At 36.3% G+C, this 20006-nt stretch overlaps 3 protein-coding genes across 5 annotated transcripts; 2 read left to right on the top strand and 1 right to left on the bottom strand.

Annotated features, from left to right (window-relative positions):
• On the bottom strand, window positions 5252-8207 carry LOC18790531 (uncharacterized protein YpgQ). 3 transcript variants are annotated; one of them, XM_020563789.1, is made up of 8 exons: window positions 7632-8199; window positions 7488-7518; window positions 7089-7107; window positions 6873-6970; window positions 6420-6518; window positions 5823-5995; window positions 5496-5587; window positions 5252-5348 (listed from the first exon to the last, which is right to left on the bottom strand). In XM_020563789.1, exons 1-7 carry the CDS (start codon window positions 8136-8138, stop codon window positions 5501-5503), a joined length of 1014 nt encoding a protein of 337 aa, XP_020419378.1. In that variant the 5' UTR covers window positions 8139-8199; the 3' UTR covers window positions 5252-5348; window positions 5496-5500. The 3 variants fall into 3 exon arrangements, with proteins under 3 accessions (XP_020419378.1, XP_007223336.2, XP_020419416.1); XM_020563827.1 differs by having other exon boundaries at window positions 5255-5337; XM_007223274.2 differs by having other exon boundaries at window positions 5252-5587; window positions 7632-8207.
• Window positions 11632-13153, top strand: LOC18793891 (endochitinase A). Its single transcript, XM_007224060.2, has 2 exons — window positions 11632-12294; window positions 12387-13153. Exons 1-2 carry the CDS (start codon window positions 11710-11712, stop codon window positions 13059-13061), a joined length of 1260 nt encoding a protein of 419 aa, XP_007224122.2. The 5' UTR covers window positions 11632-11709; the 3' UTR covers window positions 13062-13153.
• LOC18791859 (ATP-dependent Clp protease proteolytic subunit 2, mitochondrial) lies at window positions 16655-19887 on the top strand. The gene is made up of 2 exons (XM_007227495.2): window positions 16655-17171; window positions 19224-19887. The coding sequence occupies exons 1-2, from the start codon at window positions 16868-16870 to the stop codon at window positions 19646-19648; spliced, it is 729 nt and encodes a 242-aa protein (XP_007227557.1). The 5' UTR covers window positions 16655-16867; the 3' UTR covers window positions 19649-19887.

Raw genomic sequence — 20006 nt, 5'->3', positions numbered from 1 at the left:
TAGAACTTTGACTGGAGGTTTCATCATCATCCGGCGTCCGTTTCAGGCGAAATTGGTTACAAAAGTTTCGTATCGACGTTCTCTGTCAAACCCACCCATTTTTCCAACTCAAAACCTCAAGGATTTCAGACTGGATTGACAAGAAATTTCGGCATAAACTTCCATCATCATCGGCCACTTTAGGTCGCGCCACCACTTGGAACAAGTAGCTATCTCCTCCCTCTTGTTTTCTCCTAGGTCGCGAGACACCATTAGTGGTTTTTGCTGCCGTTGCGAAGCAGAGAAGTTTCGGCCAAAACCCTCACAGATTTGGCTTCGATTCACCTAGTTCCGGCAACTTTTTGGTAGGGGTCCAAGACAAAAAATGCTCCCCTTGTTAGTATGAATGTTTTGATATAGGTATTGTGAGGTGAAAATTTCTCGAAACACCCACATGCTATCGATAGAGGGTGGCGGCAGCCTATTGTGTTCTTGAATGTTCCTCATGATGTCCTAAGCACGACGATGTGCTTGGATTTGAATTTGGTTATTGTTTGACTATCGAATGGATATGGTGCTTATTATGTGATATTTGGGTTCGATAGGTTCGAAACGTTTGATCGGTTCTAATTTCAAATATGGTGTTCTCGGTACCTCTAGAATTGTGTAGGAACTTGCAAATTGAAAATCGGAGTCCCAGATACTCCGAATCAATGATTCTAAGTTTAGACGAAACGATCGTCGTCCGATCGTCGATTGGCTTAGATATGACCGCTCGATTGAGATCAAACCTTCGGGACTTGTTTAGTAGACTTTGTTGGACCTATATGAACTTTTTGATTAGAAATCGGAGATCGTGGGCCCCAGGGGCCCAATTGTCCAGTATGAGAAGTTTGACCGCTCAGTTGACCATGAGTCTTCCAGGATTGTCTCATCCTTAGAGAAGTACTAGAATGACCCTATAAACTTTCTTAAAGGTTGTGCACACTTCAAGACCCGAGAACTAGAGTTCTGAGTTAAAGTTCGTTGTTTGGTAAGTTTTTTAATTAAGTCTGTTTATTCTCTCAAATAGGTACCCACACTTTACGTACTCCAGAGGAAGAGCCCTATCAGGATTGAGCAACGTTGGACTTGTTTTGAGTGGACATTGTTTTAAATGAGCATTATTTTTCCAATATAGAATTGCATGCATAAATGAGATTTGATTTAGAACTTAGTTTATTGGGATTATGGGATTTGATATATGTTTTAACTATGACTTTATAGTATCTTATGGGTTTACTAGAACTTATTGTTAGTTGTAAAGTATATGGATTGTGGGTTTTGAATTATGATTTTATCGGAATATGATATGGGCTTTTCAGGTATCATTATTTTTATTATTTTAAAGTATATGAATTGGGTGATATTGCGTTTGTTTATGAAATTTGAACATGGAATTTGGTTATATGGATTTTGGATATTTTATCAATGTCTTATGGGAATTTTCGAAATTGGTCATACCCATTAAGTTATGAATTTTGTTTTTTGAATATTATGTTTTGGGTTATACGATTTTCGGATGAGTTTACGAATTTGACTTTTTCATGAATATGACTTTTGTGGATTTCATAAGGGAGAGTGTATTCTTTTATATATATATATATATATATATATATTAGTTTATGAAAGTAGATTTTCGGATTTTGGTGATGACACGCCATTATATGTACCTCCCCTTGGATATTGATACTGGGAAACGATGGATATTTGGATATGTTAGAACCTGGGTACCCTTGGCGGGGTGTGCAGTAGGCCCTTGACGGGCAGTCTGCACGCATAAGACTTATTTCAGCCGCACACGTATTAAGGATTCTACTGTGCGTGTTTAGGAGCTACAGTCCTCTGCTGAATGACTCATCTCTAGCTACATGAGTATTGAGGATTCTTGCTTGTGGTCTAGTCAAACAATCTCCCAGTTGAATTGTTTTCCCTGGTACGTAATGATGATGTGTAAATTTTGACTGTGTATATATATATATATATATGTATATGGGTATTTGTGTGGGTACATTTGTGGGCTTATTTCCAAGTTGAGTTTTCTGAGCATGTGCATTGAGACTACTCTGCACAGGTATGAGCATTTGAAAATAAGTTTGGATTTGAGTTAGATTATTTTGAAATACTTGAAATTTTATATGTTTGTCAGCATATGTCTAAGAAAGGGTATGGTTGCTGGAAAAGCAGAATTTTTTATTATATTGATTATATTATGTAATAACGGAATATTTGGGGTGGATTGGTATACAATTTTATAATAAGGATTAAATGCTTGAGTAGACAATGTTTTTCAAGAAATTTAGGTAGTATTATGGTTTTCATTATGGTATGCTAAGGTACAAATTTAATAGAATAATTTTCAAGTATCGGTTGGTTTATATGTATGCATAAAAAGGATTTTTGTACTTGGCATTATTTTCTAAAACGGATGGGTTATGAATGTTGCATATAAATTATGTTAAATACTTTGTTTTCGTCCACTCACATTTTATGTTTTGCTCCCCCAGATTCTAGATATCCGAGGTCGAGACCACCATATTGAGGCATTGCAGCTGTCCACTCTATAAGAACTTCTTCTTTATCTTTTTATACTTTTATTGTTCCCCGGGTTGTAAACGTAAATCCTCATATTGCTATGTTAATGCCCACGTAGGGTTGAAGTTAAGGCCCGAGACCTATCCTGTAAACTATATGCTTAGTATTGTGTGTGCTGCCCATTGGGAAGTTATTTTATATTGTTTTTAACAAGTGGAAATTTTTTGGTAAAGTGTACTTTTCAAAGGGAGATTCTACCGAAATTTCGGCAGAAATCGATTTGTTTATTCGTTTAAGTTAAGGTTACATGGCTTTTTAGTAAAGTGGGTTCGGCATCGGATAGATGTCGGATGGGAAGCAAGGTTCGTCACGGATTCCAAAGGGAAATCCGGGGCGGGTCCTGTCATTCTACCTGTAAACATGTTAGCCCAAAAAATTTATTATCTATTAACTACAACAAAGATAAATGGTACTCACATATTTGGTAAATAAAAAATAAAAAAATTGGTGTACAAATACTTACATTTCTATCAATTTCCAATTTTTTTGTTTTTTGGTTTTTTTGTTGTTAACTTTTCTTAATTTCAGTTATTAAAACCTTAATGTAAGATAATGGTAGAATAGAAAAGAGAAAGAACAAAAAAAATATATTTATTCAAAGCTTTTAATAAGCAAAAAAAAGTGTAAGTGAAGTAAAAGGGAGTGAGAAAATCAGCTCCTTAAATAAAATTTCCATTACCTTTATTTATTGCTAAATGTCCAATACATGAATTACAAAAAGTGATTTTTGTAGAAAGGATAAATTACTCAAATTGTCCTCAAATTTGTACATGTTTTACATTTTGGTCCCTAAACTAAATTATTCGTTCAAATGGTCCACCAACTCTTTATTAATTGGTGCTTTGGTCCTATCGTTACATTTTCTGTTAAATTTAGTCATGTGAGCAGCACATGCTACATTTGTGGGGGCAAATAAGACTTTTGACCTATGTATCACCTATGCATCACCACTTTATCATCTATGTATCACCACTTTATCACCTATGTATCACTGTTTTATCACTTATTTGGAGAACATAGGACGGCTATGGACGGTTTTACCCTTACATTTGACAGTAACATTAACATAATGTAACAGGAGGATCAATGGAGCGATTAATATAGAGTTGATGGACCATTTGAACAAATAATTTAATTGAATGACCAAAATGTAAATCGGGTATAAATTTGAGGACCATTTGAATAATTTACCCTTTGTAGAAATGTCTCTTGAACTTATACCTCAGTTTTAATTTATCACTTTAAAGAAAAATTTGAGAGACATATCACCTTAATTTGTCAAAATCCATGATTTCATCCCATTTTAACACCATTCAATTTTCCATTCATTTTTAAGGGCATTTTAGTCTTTCCATTTTTAAGGATATTTTAAAAATGAAAAAAACATTCTTAATTTTTTTGTGATATCTTTTAAACAATTAAAATTGAAAGGAAAAAAAAAATCTCACGTTCCCTCATCCCCTGTGCGCCACCAGCGGCTCCAACCAACCCCACCCACCTTGAAATTCATTCCCCCTTCCCTCTTCATAACGCATTCCCTCTTCATAACGCCTTCCTCCATCTACCATGAAACACCTACCCTCCACACACAAATTCCCTCAACCTACCCAAACAGAGTCCACCTTTTTTTTCTTTTTTTCTTTTTTCTTTTTAGTATTTTTCATATTTCCATGCTGAGAGAGAGAGAGAGAGAGAGGAGAGAAGAGGAGGAGAGGGAGTCCAATGCGATGTGTTTTTGGGGCCGGTGGAGTTGGGGTGGGGGAGAAAGAGAGAGAGAGGTCTATTTTTTCTTTATTTCTTTTCTTGAAAATGGAAAGACTATGATACCCTTGAAAATGGATGGTGTTAAAGTCAGATGACAAATCATGGATTCTGAAAAATTAAGATGACATTTCTCCTAAATTTTTCTTTAAAGTGACAAATTGAAACTGATAAATAAGTTTAGATGACATTTCTACAAAAATGAATAGATATCTTATGTATTTTCAATTTACCTAATATAAACGATGTCAGAAGACATTTTTAGTTATTTGAAATTGTTTTTATTAGCCTTCATAAAAGTAGTCCAAATATGTTAACTCGGACTTAAAAAAAACTAGTGCTTAGTTTGGCGACCAACTCATGACCAACACTCTTTTCACTGCAGCCTGCGGTTGGGTTTGAAACTTTGAACTCCCTCCGCGAACGTGAGGCTTTTTTCTCTGTTTGAGGTTGGTGCATATTTTTGCTTCCTCTTCCAGGATACCTCGGTCCGTACTCGACCCTCACCTTAAAGTTAACTCACATCATGACAATACAAGAAAGACTACTTCTAAACTCACCAACTTTGTTTACCAAATTCTGTTTGTCCAATGATGTACCATTGGGTGAATAAGATGTGGTGACCGTGAGCAACAGAAATCGGGTATTATACACCGTCTCATAATCCGTGGATACCATTAGGATGTATTGATCCAATAGACTCGTTGAAGAAAAGAATCCTTGAAGAAGAGCTGGTTCTCATCGAATTGATTACTTATTCCTAGTAACGGTTCCTACTACACTCATCAAATCTTCGTCAAACAATCAACAAGAGAACTGTAATGTTTTGAATTTTTTTCCACTCCCTTGGTTGGTGTTCATCTACTTAGCACAGCCCTCAAAGAAAAAACTCGTACTATAAATATATTTTGTAACACAGTTGCATAAATTCAAGCAACAGGTTTTGAATATTATATCCCGCATCTTGAAGCCGGCTCCAGGAGCAAAATCAATAAGTTCAAACATAATCAGAAAATTCAACATCGTTAGCATCATGTATGCTATAATTCTGTTTCCTTATTTTGGAGTACGACAGAGTTACATCTGACTTATCTGAGATAAATCAAATTAAGTAGACTCACCTCATTCAAGCTCTCCCATCCCACTCTTCATAGAACTCCACAAGAAACTCCTCCATGAACTTGTGCCTTCTCTCAGCTCTCTTTTGCCCAGCCTGAAATCAATGTCCAAACTCCATAGCACAAATTGATAATTCTTTAAATTTTTCTCGTTATTCAAAAGATGGATTTACCACCCAGCTATTCTCATTGTATAAATGATACATATATATATATATATGTATGCACTTTAGCACAAGCACAGATGAGACACGAAGATGCATGGATGCAAATGAGGAAAATTCCATGTGAGGAATGTGTAATATCATGCTTCTGTTTCAACAAATTTACCTTTGTTTTCATCAATGACTTTAGCTTAAGAAGCTTCTCGTGAAAGTGATTCACAGTAGTCTGCTCATCTTTTTTCATGTACTTTTCCTTGGATAAATCAGATCGTGGCTGAATGTTAGGATCATGTAGCACTCTGTTTCTACTTCCACCAAAAGTAAAGCAACGAGCAATTCCTGTACCAAAGACTACTTAGGATTGTGCACCAGCGTGAAATGGCATAATTTGTTCTATCGTCTAAAGCATTTTTTAACAAACTTCACAATGGAGATACCTCAAACAAAAAAGGGGAATGGAATAAGGCAAGGAAAGAAATATATGGACCAAATCAAAGCGAAAGGTCATAGCCAGAAAAACAAAAACAAACAAACAAACAGAGAGAGAGAGAGAGAGAGAGGGTGGAAAGACATGAAACTTTTCTGTCTTTCATTATTGGCAATTAAGAAGACACCAAAGATCGTCGGGGCATAGAGCAAACAGCTATGCACAACTGTTACTTTTCCAGCAGTAATCCCAATTTTAATTTTACATAGACAAAGTAGGTAGACAAAATCCAATGGTTTTAGAACCAAGCATTTGATTAGCAAGTACACAAATTACCAATAGCACCAATTGCATCGAGACGGTCAGCATCTTGTACAACCCCAAATTCTGGAGGAAGATCATTATTTGCAGACCCTGCAAGCTCATCTTTGAAACCTGGAAAGTAGAAGTACAGGTAGAGAACCAAATGAATGAACAAAGGAGCTGGCAGAAAGATCAGAATTGAACAAATAAAAAAAATACAATGAAATTACAAAATTGCATATGATTATTAAGTGGTATAAAACATTACATGGCGAAAACAGGGGATGCATATTTTAGTACATGTGTTTACACACACAACAGTTTCCTATATGGGAAAGAGACATGGCGTGGACATTGATGCAGTACAAAATGCTGATAAGTAGATTATACCATTAAACTCAAACAAATGCAATCAAGATTATATCAGCAGAGCGGAATAGGGAAGAAACAAAGTTGAGAAGGAGCAGCAACCAACTTACAACTTACCCATTCCCTTAATGATCTTTAAAATCTTCATTTTGGTACTCTCTTCTATGCCCTCCTCGTCAAGAAAGTTTTCGACAATTTTTTCCTCTGAGGGATCTCTACATTCCAACATTAGCCATAAGGATGAATAGATGCAAGAACCAGAAAAGAAAATAGAAAAGAGAAAAAGGAAATATAAAAAGGTAAAAGAAAAGAAAGAATGAGAAAAATACAAACCTCAAATACTTATAATCACCTGCAATGAGCAACCAAGGACTAATATGGTCAGTAGGTTATATAGGATGAGAACAGGAAAATAAAAGCAAGGCTGAAAACATGAAAGGAGAAGCATAAAATGAAAACCATGGAGAACAGAATTTTGCAGAAATGGTTGTTTGTGTAGATATATGCATACCATTATTATGAGTTGAGTTGATTAGTACAGCTCACATAAGCAAGAAGGCATGTGGTTACATGTAGCCAAAGAGAAGTCAAAAGTAAAGATTTAGGAATGGGCGCATGTTTTGCAGTATGAATCTTCCCCCAAAAAACTCCATATCCATTATCCACCCATATGTAATCCATTTAATTGAAGCACACAAAAACAAGCTTCAAAGTTATGATCTTAACACTGACCTATATCATGGAGAAGTGCAGCAAGTTCGACCTGCCGAAAAAGAAAATTACCGATTAAGAAACGTTATAAAAGTCCTTAAGTTCCAAAACTCATTTAGACAAGATATCAAGAAGATAATAAATAAAGGAATGAATAGTTCGAACAATTTGCATGGTGTTGGAATTGGAGGAGAGGAGGGAGAGGCCTTGTTCTTCAAGGGCAAGAGAGAGAGCGAGGTCTCTGACCCTCCAGACGTGAGCTGCGTCGTGGGATGCATCATTGTCTTTCATGGCTTCCTCCACCAGCTTCTCTGCCTTTCTCACCGTCTCTTCCCATGATCTCACTGACCCCATCGTTCTCTTCCCTTCCCTTCCCTGCTTTAATTTCTTCTCTCTCTCTAGAGAGCAGACACTAATCTTTACTTGGTATTTGGATTGGAGTGGAAGATTTGACTGGAAGACTTGCAGCCTTTTTTTTCTAGTAAAGGGCTTGCTCTGCGCGTCATTGCCATTAGGATCAGTGGCGGACGGATTAAGGGACAAGAGGGGTCGCACGATCCCATGAAATGGCCGGAAATATGGCTGTGGACAGCGAGTGGAGGTCTGAGTAGACCGCATGACTAGCTGCAAGATGACCCCAAGATGCACGCAAGGTGCACGACGAAATGCCATAGAGCCTGCTGCGCGGTTGAGCTGGGCTATTTTCTTTTTCAAACTGCCTGGCCAAAACGACGGTCGTTTTGGTCCAGGCGGTTTCAAAAAAAATTTCATGACTTGGCATCAAAACAGCATCGTTTTGAGCCAGGGTTTAAAAAAAACTAACCTAAACCGGACAATGTTTGGCTCCTGATATATCAAGATGTCATTCCTCCCCAAAGTCACCACCATCCCTGTTCCGAATTCACCCTCATCACCAACCTCTCTCTCTGCTACTCTTACCACATGTATACTACATCCCTATACCATCTTATGTGGTAGCTGAGATGGACAATCACATCAATTAAAATTATTTAATATTTTATTTTCTTTTATGATTTATTCAAGTATTTGTTTTTCTAATTGTTTTAATTAAAATACACTTCATTGATTTAATTGATGTGACATATAATATAGACATGCCACATCATGTGGTATAGAAATATGGGATAAAAATGTGGTAAGTGTAGCATTACTCAATTCAAAAACCAAAAATTGAAAGCACATAATGATTTCAATCCAGGGTCTTGTGCTCCAAAATTGGCTGGAGGTTTACATGGCGAGGTTGGTGATGATGGTGGATTCGGAACAAGGCCCAGTGGCTTCGGAGAGGCTGCAGTTAAAATTAGGGACGGATCCAGAATTTCAAAATGGGGTGAGCTAAATTTACCTTACTTACAAAACCTAATTGCAAATCCGTAATTGATAATTCATAACACTAAATTGAAAATCCCTAATTTATACTTCTTGAACCTTAAAAATCCCCAAATTTCAGTAATAATAAATTGAGGAAAGAAAATTGTAAGATTCCACCAATAAAATAATTGTTTGCTAACATTCTACCAATAACATATGACCCACCAAGAAAATTGAACATGTTGAAGGGCTATGCATGAATTGGGGTAGGTTGTAGGGTACGCTACATGTGACTTTGGGCTGAAAAATAATAAAAGCCACCTGGACCATAGCCCAGGTTAGCCTGTGGTTGGGTCAGTCCCTGTGTGTAGTTTAGTATTAGTATTTCTATACTATAGTAAAATTCTTGGCTACTTCTTGGTGTTGTGTAGTTTGTTCAGTTTTCCTCCCATTATATATATGGGTCAAGGTCAAGGTCAAGATGCAGCCAGCTGCATCCATAGTCAAATTTGAAAGTTAACTCATAAAGTTGTGTTCCACAACCAGCATAATATCGTAAACCCCTTCTTCATTGAATTTTGACTCTCTTCCTTTCTTAAGTAGAATCCTAAACTCTTCACTCCCACGACTAATAAGTTCGTATAATCCTTAATCAATCACTAGAGCCTGCTATAGAATGCTTATGTAGAAAGCACTTCTAGTTATATATGAATATTTGTTTTTTAAAGTTATTTTATTAGAAGCACATATAAATTTTTATTAAAATATAAATGTTTTTATAACTCATTAGCACTTGAATTTATCAAACTATCTTAGAAGACATTTTTAGTTATTTGAAATTTTTTTTATTACCCTTTATAAAAGTAGTCCAAATATGTTAACTCGGTCAACTAAAAAAAACTAGTTCTTACTGTCTTGGTCAGATTTTTGTAATGAAGTGCCCATTTGACATTGCTTATTTGGGATGATAAGTGATTTTTAAAATTGTTTGGAAAGCCTAGCCTATTTGATAAACTATGAAAAAATCATTTATTGTTAAAAATTATTATGAGAGAAAACTATAAGTGAAATCAGCTAATGAGGTGCTTTCATTTTCTGATTATGTATGAATCAGTTTTGAAGAGGCGCTAGGTTTGATGATTATGCAGGAATCATTTTCTAATTGTGCAGGAATCAGTACCAACAACACTTTTAACAAAAATTTTACCAAACGCCAAACAGCTTTCTCTCACATCAAATCTGACAACAATTATTTTCACAATACAGCAATACCAAACTGACTTTAAGGCTAACATCCAATTGAGTTGAGAACTTGAGACCAGCTAGGTCATTTTTTGTTCCTTTGTTTATCTGGGCAAGAAGATGTAGTTGAGTGACATAAAGCAAAAAAAGTGGCAACCACACACACACATATGACCTCTATAATCGAAACGAAAGAAAGTTTCCTTTGTTTTTGTTTTCTTTTCATTAATGGAGCAGCTGGAAATTTGAATATCATCACACATTGAACCAAAAAGATAAAAGAAAAAGAAATACAGATACTTGTCCTATTCACCTATTGTAATTACTTTTCAAAATATAAAACGAGTTATTAAGGACTCGTTTGAGAACTTTTTTTTTTTTTGTGTTAGAGTATAAAGAAAAATGAGAGTGAGAATGAGATAGGAAGATAAGAGGAAAAAGTAACAAAAGTAAAAACAACAACTTGAAAATAAAAACAATTTGAAATAGATTTTAACTTTTAGTTTTTGTTTTCACTTTTGTTACTTATCCCTCTCATCTACTCCTCTCATATTTCCTCTCAATTCCATCTCTCCACTCTCATTCTTCCTCTTTTTCCTTTGTACTATAGCACAAAAAATAAAAAATAAAAACTAAAATTGAAATAGTTATCAAACGGGATCTAATTTTTATGTTTAAAAATTGTTATGAATATTACGAAGAGCACGTATGATAATGAACATGTATATCTTTAGTTAAAAGTAATGCCAAGCTTATATAAATAAAGATTCAGTTTTGCTAACTGATATGAGATCCATAAATGTCACTCTTGAGCCAGCTCATATCAACATAGTTTCTCAATATAATATCTTCAGAGATCTTTCAAATAATAAGCAAACTTCATACTTTAATTTCACAAACTTACTTAAGATTTCCTGTCGAAATAAAATTGGATAGGAAAATAGATATTTGATCTGTCAATAATTTAAGGCAAAAAAAGAAGAAGATGGTAATTTATTATTATGCATGTGATCCAAACTATAAATTTCATATTGATTTGTTTGTATATAAATGATTTGGATTAGTATATATGGTTGCAGGCAGTTCAACCGTATTAATTTCAGGCCATGATGCTCAAGTTAATAAGGTTGTGACTTGGATCTGGATTGCATAAATAAGAATATATTTGATATTCGCTTACATGGATGATGGACGTCTCAACTCAACTCAATTGAAAATGTGATTTTTCTCTTTTTTTATGGGCCAAGGAAAATGTGATTGTGTTGAGGAGAAAATGCATAACAAAATGCTAGACTTATCATATTTTTATACCACATTATGTATTACTTCTCTAATAAAAGTGGTAAGTCTAACATTACCCTAATAATAATAATAATAATAATAACGGCACTAGGTTTGATGAGAGAGAGAAGGGTGATGAAAACGTGGACGACGTGAAAACGTGTAAGGACTTGTTCCTTGGCCACCAAAGTCTTAAGTCATAAATGCCTATTCCTAATTAACTCATAATAATTAACCATACACCTTATTTAAACAATTAATTAACTCTTTCACAATAAAAATGAATCCTAAAATCAATATATTGAGATATAGCCGTCGACGCCTAGAGCGAGAGAGAGAGAGAGAGCGCGCGAGCGAGCTGGGGTGTTATGTTCAACGCTCTCCCTTCATGGCGATGGCGGGATTGGTCCAAAAGAAAACCAGCACCACTACTAGTACTAGTACTAATACTCCATCTCCATCTCCATCTCCATCCAAACCCAAAACTAGTTGTTTCCTCGGTTGCTTCGGATTTTCCAGGAAAGTGAGCAGCAGCCGGCTTACAACTAGCAGATCAAAGTCGTCGTTCCCGGAAACCGATTATATCCGATCTCATCATGATCGTGATCATCTTCATCAACAACACCAAATTAATAAGTCTAATGATATCGAGATGAAAACGAGCACTAGTAGTCGACGCTGGTACTTGATTTCTTGGTCAAGCTGGAGGTTTTGCGCCAACAAGTCGGCCACGAAAACCGTCCCCATCGACGCCTCCGGTACGGGGACTGGCAAACGGCAAGTTAAATTATCTTTGAAGAAAACAAAGTCAAAGTCAAAGTCAAACTCCGAGTCTGGTAAGCTCGTCTCCAACGCCGAACGTACAGTCTCGGTCACGGACGCAAAGCCGCCGGGTGGCTCAAGTCAGAGAGAGGATGTACTGCTGCTGTCTACAGTCTCAGACCCGCAGCAGACCCAAAAACCACCTCCACAGGTATAATTAATGAATTCCCTTATTTGTTTTTAATTCAGCACTATACTAATCTAGTGAATTAATTTTCTGTTGGTGGCTGTAAATGTTTTTAGACGACGAGCAACACGATCATCCTCGAAAACAGAAGGAGACAATTGGAGTCTTCCAAAGACGACACGTGTCAAAAGCGGTTGTCATTTCGCCGGAAATTTGATTCTCTAAGATCGGGAGGAGGAAGAGGAGGAAGCCAACCCGGTTCACCAGTTAAGCAGGAGGAGAAGAAGCCCAAATCCAGTGGTGGTCGAACAGCCAGCAGCGCGGTGATGTCGCACTCGGAGTCTTCCCCCAGTCAGAAACGTCAGAGTGGACGGGCCGCCAATTCCGCTCTGCCACACAATAAACATTCCTCCTCATCCTCATCCTCCGGGTCGACTGTGAAGGCGAAAGCAGATGATGATCATCAACATCAGCATCAGGCCGTGATATTAATGGCGAGCAATAATAATAAGAAGAAGAAGAATTCGGACCCACTGGTAGGTATGTCCATTATTGTGGTGACGCTGATTATTATGTTATTTTGGGGCCGATTGTGCGCTATTCTGTGTACGTGCGCATGGTTTTATTTCCTCCCTCGCTTCACATCTTCTTCAGCTGCAGCCACTGCCACTGCCACTGGCACTGCTAGTATTATTTCGGACTTGGATTTGAATTCCGAGGAATACAAGAAGAAGGTGGTCTTAGAGGGATTCCTTGAAAGGAATAATCACCGCAATAATAATAATATATAATATTATTTCATGAATATCAATTGAAAACATCATGTTATGTTTTGTTATGTTATGTATGCAATATGTATATTGTTATGTTATGTTATTTTGGGTTTGTTTGGGAGTGCTTCTGGAAAGGTTAAAAGAGCTTTCTGACAACCGAAATGCTTTTGACGGCATTTGATAAAAAAGTTTAGATGTGCTTTTAGGCCATAAAAACGCTTTATGGAGAAGTACTGCCATGTGCTTCTTCATGAAGCCCTCCCAAGTGCTTTTTTAGGAAGCATTCAATTTGTTATTAAATTTTCAACAACTTTATAATAAAAACGCTTTGATTAAAAGCGTTTATGAGCAGAAGTACTTATTAAAAAAGCAGTCCCAAACGAGCCATTCGTCAAACGAGCTAGATTAGCTCTTTTTTCTCTTCAAAATCTTCTTCTTTTTGTTTCCCATTTCCTTAACTTATTAATTGGTTAGTTATAACAGGTGAGATGATCATATATATAATATTAGATATCCAAATTTAGAATTAGTATTATTCAAGGCTACGTCTCTAATTGGGAAGTCTATCTACAATCTAGACAACTGAAATGGGGTTGGTGTATGATTATTTTTCATTTATATAATATATGCCAATGCCATCATCACACTTTCATTTCATCCTACGCCAGTGGGGTTGTTTGCCGCAAACCACGTCGAGAATGAATGCAAGCTTGGTCCGAGTCCTTTTTTATTTTTGTTTTCAGTCAACATGACAACATGGATGTTGGTTCTTTATGCCAAGCTGTTGAATATATTCAAACTTTGACATTTTCTTATATCTCCAACTCCAACTGGGCCTATCCATCTAGGCCCTCGGTTCACATGCAATTTTCTTAAGCTGACGGCTTTACTTCATTTAGTTTATACATAAACCTAATTCTACGTTTTGTGTTAATCATGTTTGTTACAAATATTATTAGCCATTGGTCAAACAATATAGATCAAAACATTTACAACCCAAGTTTCAAAATGAACATTTTCAAATTTAATTGATTTTGTTTTATCTACATATATCACCTTTATATGATGATATAAAAAATGAACGGTTCTAATTGTAACATATGTATAATGATTTCAATTATAATATGTATATACCCCGAAGATTCTTTAATCATTAAATAAGTGCAAGTGGAGGTGCACTTTGGATGTTCTTAGGCTTTAAACGAAGTCTAGAACATTAAAAATAAATAATAATGTTATTTTTACTATATTTATATAATATATTCTAGTATTATCTTATGTGGTAAACAAGGTGAACAACCACGTCAATTAAAATTATTTAATACATATATATATTGATTTATTAACACTTAAAAAAACTGTTAATTAAACTTTATTTATTAAAATACACTTCATTTAATTAATTGATATGACATATAATATAGACATGTCACATCATACATGTGGTATAAAAATATAAAATAAAAATGTGATAAGTGTAACATTACTCTTAAAAAATAAAAGAATGTCTCGAAATGTATGACATATTTTCAATCAATCATGATTTGATGGTGACAGGATCCGAACCAAATTTCGCTTTGGAATTCGAGTCGAACCCTGTGCGTGTCCGACACTTGGCGAATGTCGGGCACAATTGCCCTTCTAATTAAAATTTTAACCTTGACTCATGCCGAAAATTCGGCAGAGTCTCCCCTGTAATTTGCTCAATCCCAAAGTTTCCACCTGTCAGAACGAGTATAATATCCACATAACCAACTGCCAGCACTTCAAAAAAAATATGCCAAAAGTTCCAATCTCACTCTAGGGCAATATATCAGAGCAATCCTAATAGTTTACAGAGAAGTTAAACTTTTTACAAACCAACACTTCTGTAACAAGGAGGCGCGGAAGGCAAGATGGCCCGGTGGTGGATTTCCTGTGCACGCTACAGCCTGGGGGCGCAAAACATTTGAAAATGTGAGTGGACAAAAATAAAGGTTCATAAAATATCCTAAAAATATACTAACCCCTATTGTAAAAAAATAGTTAAGTAAAACTGAATATGTACTCTGCATTTGAAGCATACTAAACTCACGGCATTCATATGCTGAAATCAAGGTATTTATATATTTATATAAATATATACAATCGTATTCAAGAGCAATAAAACTTGCATGAAAGCACTGAAATCCAAACTTGCATAAAAACACTGTAATCAAATTTGCATAAAAGCAATGTACTTAAACCTTGCATAAAAGCACTGCAATCAATTAAAACTACCACTCGGGTGTACCCCTGTAATTCCGTCAATTCCCCTGGCAGGTCTCGGCGACACAAAGTCTATCCGAGCCGCAAACTGGCAGGATTCAGGGGACTATAGTCAACCTAATCCGCTGGCAGGTCTCGATGACACAAAGTCGACTCGAGCCGCTCTGGCAGGATTCAGGGGACCGTAGTCAGCCTGATCCGCAATCCTGGCAGGTCTCGGGGACACAAAGTCAGCCGAGCCGTAAATCCTGGCAGGTCTCGGGACACCAAGTCAGCCGAGCCGCAAATCCTGGCACTCACGGTCCGAGCGTCCCCGAAACTCGTGAGGCAATGTCAAGTGCACTGACAAAACTGAGGGTAAACTGGATGTCGGTAGACATCGGCATAACTGAGGGTAATAACCATAGATGGGTACTCACGGTGGTTTAAAAAATATATAACATTTCTGGAAAATCTGCTGAAGAATTGAATTTTTATTAAATCAAGAACTCTGAGAAAATGTAATATATAAATATTATGATATTTCTGAAAGATCTAATGAATAACTGAATGTTTATTAAGTCAAGAACTCTGCTATCATAAGAACATAGAAAGCTCCTGAAAAATATGATAAATAGCTGACTTTTGTTAAATCGGAAACTATGCTGCTATTTTATCTGATGTAAATCTCAAACTCTGCTTTTTGTAACTCTTTAGCATATCGACTAAGCAGCATATAAATAAGATATGTAACTTCACAAAGCATACTAGGAAAAATCACAATTAATAAAACTTGTTCAAGATCAAATAATAAAACTCATTATATAAACTCATTTATATAAAATCATTTATGAAAGAAAGTCCATTCACTCCTGGTCCGAGCTAGCTAGACCTCCTGAAGGTCTCTCCTGCGGGCCTGCCTGGTCCCGGGTGCCTGGGTCGACGGAAATGGTGGCCGGAGGAGGGAGATCGACGACGTTGAAGTTTCGATGACCTCCCGGCTGTTTTCTGCATTTTTCGGCCAGCACAGGCTGCGTCGCCCGCGGGGAACGGTCGGGAAAGGAAGAGGTCTATGACAAACTTGGCTTTAGAAGATTTGAATTAAATAACTATTCTAACGAACGGGAGATAAAATAATGATTTTAGTCAAGAAACTGTTGAATATCCTGAAGTTGCCAGCATTAAATTTTTGGTATGAAGTGTTAGTGAGTCTTTTCTTAATTATGATTTTGGTTGCTTACCTATTTATTTTCTTATTGTAATTAAGATTTATTTTCTATTATATTTATCTGTATATATTTTGTTTGACATTAAGAAACTGTTTGCATCATCGGAGAACCATGATTTGTATTTAAAAGGTTATCCGACCACATAGGAACCAACCCACAACGCAAGTTACCCGAACCCGACTCAGATCATACCACATAGACAGGAACCAACAAACAACCCACAACCCAATTAACCCGACCCAGATCCTAAAACACACTCTCTCTCACTCTCTCCAACCACACACACAAGAAAAACACTCTGACTGAGTAAAGATTGAATCCATAAACCCTATATCCCCCATTTGCAAATCAGTCTCCTTCTTCGTGCTCATGATGAGGGGCCTAATCTCAAGCGCGAAGTTTGTGGCAAGTAGCAGGGCATGGGTTAAGCCATGGGGTACGTCTTTGCGCAGCTACAGCTTGATCCCAATGGTTATAGAGCACTCGTCTCGAGGGGAGCGAGCATACGACATCTTCTCTCGCCTTCTCAAGGAGCGCATCGTCTGCATCAACGGTCCAATTAACGACGACACTGCCCACGTCGTCGTTGCGCAGCTTCTCTTTTTGGAGTCTGAGAACCCATCCAAGCCCATTAATATGTACCTCAACTCTCCCGGTGGCCATGTCACTGCAGGTCCATTATCATTTATGCTTTCCTTTATTTATACTGTCGACATTTTTTTTCTTCTTTATTTGCTGATGGGTTGTGTGAAATTCTCATGTTTTAGTTTTTAGACATTGTCTTGAATAATATGAATTGCGAATTAATATGAATGGGTGAATCGATGTCTGATTGTAGTTTCGAGATTTTAGAACTCAGGAATGAGATTAGTCGATTTTGTTTTTCTAGATTATGACCCATTTCTAACTTCCATTTTATTACCTGATTTACTTTTGTATGCTTGTTTGTTTATTGATAATTACGAGTTGAAAGAATTTATTTATATTCGCGGTTTCTGTTTTCTTGAAATTGAAATTTGATAATTGATAAGTTTATTTATAAACTCGTAATGTTTATATATTTCTAAGATATGCGGAGAGTGAATGTCACTTGAGATCTTTTCTAACTGCTTCTATGAAAGCTATCTGATATTTGAAATTATTGGGTTAGATGACGATTGCGAATAGTTAGGTCTGGTTTGTATAACCTACATCTTAAGAGAGCATTGTCAGAGAGAAGTGTGGGATTTTCTTATATGACTTCACAATCTACTAAGATGTTGAGTGTAACTTGGTTTTAAGAACCCTTCACAAATGTAACTGTTAGAAAAGTCATTGACATACATAATTATGAAATCATGATATGGTTGTAGCATTTCAAAAGTTTTAGAATCATGGTATAATATCTGCTACTGATGATGGATCCAAGTAAAACAGGTCTTTCAAATTTCCATTGTATGACCAAGTGCACCATATATCACCAGTGTTAAAGCACTCACGTTAAGTAATTGTGTTTTGTCACACGGTCCTTTTCACTGTAATATTTCATAACATCTGAGCTCTGTTAGGGTTTATGTCAACTAAAATGAAATCCTAAATGTCATTAATTTGTAAGTATCAGTTTAATTAATTGAAAGCTGCTTCCAATAAGATGATAAGCAGTGGGATTTAAATAGGCAATTAGTGCTCTAAGGACTTCAACAGATGGTAGAGCATTAGTAAGCTAATCCAAGGAAGGAAAAAAGAAAAAAAAGGCAGAGGGTGATCAAGCTCTATAGATGATTTCTGGGTAAGTTAATTCTTGTGTGGGATTATAAGTTTTGTGAATGTAAGGAATATTCTGTCAGAGTTTTGGTAAGGTAGCTGTAGATAGATAAGATTCTTAAGGAAGTAGAGTTTTGTGGTAACTAAATCACTTGTGCTGACTAATGGACGAAATTCTGCACAAAATTATGAGAAGCTTAAGAAGAAAACAAACTAGATATCATGCAGCAATGTATAGATTTGTGTGATGCACTTCTTTACTTTTTCTTGAAGTGTCTCAGTATTTCACATGCTTAAAAAGCACACAAGTCTCAGCTCCATTACATGGTCACAACAAGAATCAAGAAAACTACTTTTTCCATCTTTGAATCTACCGTGTCTAGAAACAAGAGGCTTTGGAGCCGAAACTTGCATGCTCTTTAGCATAATCTGTCTCCTAAAGAATATAGGTAAGACATAACTGGTAGGTAGAAATTGAGGGGGAAACGAGACCTGGCTAAAGCCAAACTTGGTTATGATGTCCTCAATCGTATTCCATCAAATTTGGATTAACGTTTGACTTTCTTTTAACACTTGCTTTCATCAAGCCCTTTTTCATATTTATTTGTTCATTTTGAGGTGAAGAAGTCAACTAATTGTAAGCCTTATACCAGCTACTTGGGGTAAAAAACATAAATTTTTGTTGAAAATCCGGTTTTAGTTTAAATGATTGCGATAAGATACAGAGCTGCAAAAAGTTGATACTACAAACATTGTTACAGTGCTTATGTTTGTCCTCTTTTATTGGTACGTTCTAATTCTTTAATTAGCAGATGCTCCTAATTTGAATTTTGAACAGTATAGTTATGTTTTGTACTGCACATAAATAGATGAGATTCAGCGGGAAAAGATATAAATAGATTAAATAGACGAGACTCAATGCATGATTTGGTTGAAATTCACCAGCATTGTTACATGCTAATGATTGTATTTGTTCCTACAGGTCTTGCAATTTATGATACCATGCAGTACATTCGGTCACCTATCAATACCATTTGTTTGGGTCAAGCTGCATCAATGGCTTCCCTTCTCTTAGCTGCGGGTGCCAAGGGTGAGAGGCGGTCACTCCCAAATGCGACAGTTATGATTCATCAGCCTTCAGGTGGGTACAGTGGACAAGCAAAAGACATGACAATTCACACGAAGCAGATTGTTCGCGTGTGGGATTCCCTTAATGCCTTGTATTCAAAGCATACAGGGCAATCCGTAGAGATAATTCAGAAGAATATGGATAGAGATTATTTTATGACCCCGGAAGAGGCAAAGGAGTTTGGAATAATTGACGAGGTCATGGATGAAAGACCAGTGGCTCTGGTGACTGATGCTGTTGGCAATGAAGGCAAAGAAAAGGATAAAAGTTCAAAGTAGGAGGATCAGAGATTTGGGTGTCAGTGAGGAAGTAACCATCACTCTTTCTTAGTTTGGTCTTTTAGTTTGACAGAATTATATGTTTGATGTTACAATCCTGAAGTCAACAGGTTTGCTTCTCTTGTTAGCATTCATTTGGATATCAGTATTTTCTGCCCATTTTGTTACATGACATGCTCACTATACAAAGGAGAAACAGTGTGTGGGCTATCAGTAAGTATCAATATTCAATTCTCTGAGTGATGAGAGCCATCTTGATCTTGTAAAGACCTTAAAGATAAATTTTAGAGGGCGGCAGATTACGAAGTAAAACATAATATAAATGAGTAGTTTGAAATAGTTTTTTAGATTTTATACC

Source organism: Prunus persica, chromosome G1 (genome assembly GCF_000346465.2).
Source record: "Prunus persica cultivar Lovell chromosome G1, Prunus_persica_NCBIv2, whole genome shotgun sequence".
In the NCBI taxonomy this organism is placed as follows: domain Eukaryota; kingdom Viridiplantae; phylum Streptophyta; class Magnoliopsida; order Rosales; family Rosaceae; genus Prunus; species Prunus persica.
The sequence above is the reverse complement of the archived record's forward strand: the minus strand, read 5'-3'. Positions and strand labels throughout refer to the sequence as shown.

What these genes read in the sequence shown, in the direction of transcription:
- LOC18793891 (XM_007224060.2), top strand. Translation starts at nt 11,710, where the DNA reads ATGGCGATGGCGGGATTGGTCCAAAAGAAAACCAGCACCACTACTAGT. An exon ending in CCCAAAAACCACCTCCACAG is followed by an intron (nt 12,295 to 12,386) that starts GTATAATTAATG and finishes AAATGTTTTTAG; the next exon opens with ACGACGAGCAACACGATCAT.
- LOC18791859 (XM_007227495.2), top strand. Translation starts at nt 16,868, where the DNA reads ATGATGAGGGGCCTAATCTCAAGCGCGAAGTTTGTGGCAAGTAGCAGG. An exon ending in CGGTGGCCATGTCACTGCAG is followed by an intron (nt 17,172 to 19,223) that starts GTCCATTATCAT and finishes TTGTTCCTACAG; the next exon opens with GTCTTGCAATTTATGATACC.
- LOC18790531 (XM_007223274.2), bottom strand. Translation starts at nt 8,138, where the DNA reads ATGGCATTTCGTCGTGCACCTTGCGTGCATCTTGGGGTCATCTTGCAG. An exon ending in AAAGATCATTAAGGGAATGG is followed by an intron (nt 6,519 to 6,872) that starts GTAAGTTGTAAG and finishes TCTACTTTCCAG; the next exon opens with GTTTCAAAGATGAGCTTGCA. An exon ending in CGATGCAATTGGTGCTATTG is followed by an intron (nt 5,996 to 6,419) that starts GTAATTTGTGTA and finishes TCTTTGGTACAG; the next exon opens with GAATTGCTCGTTGCTTTACT.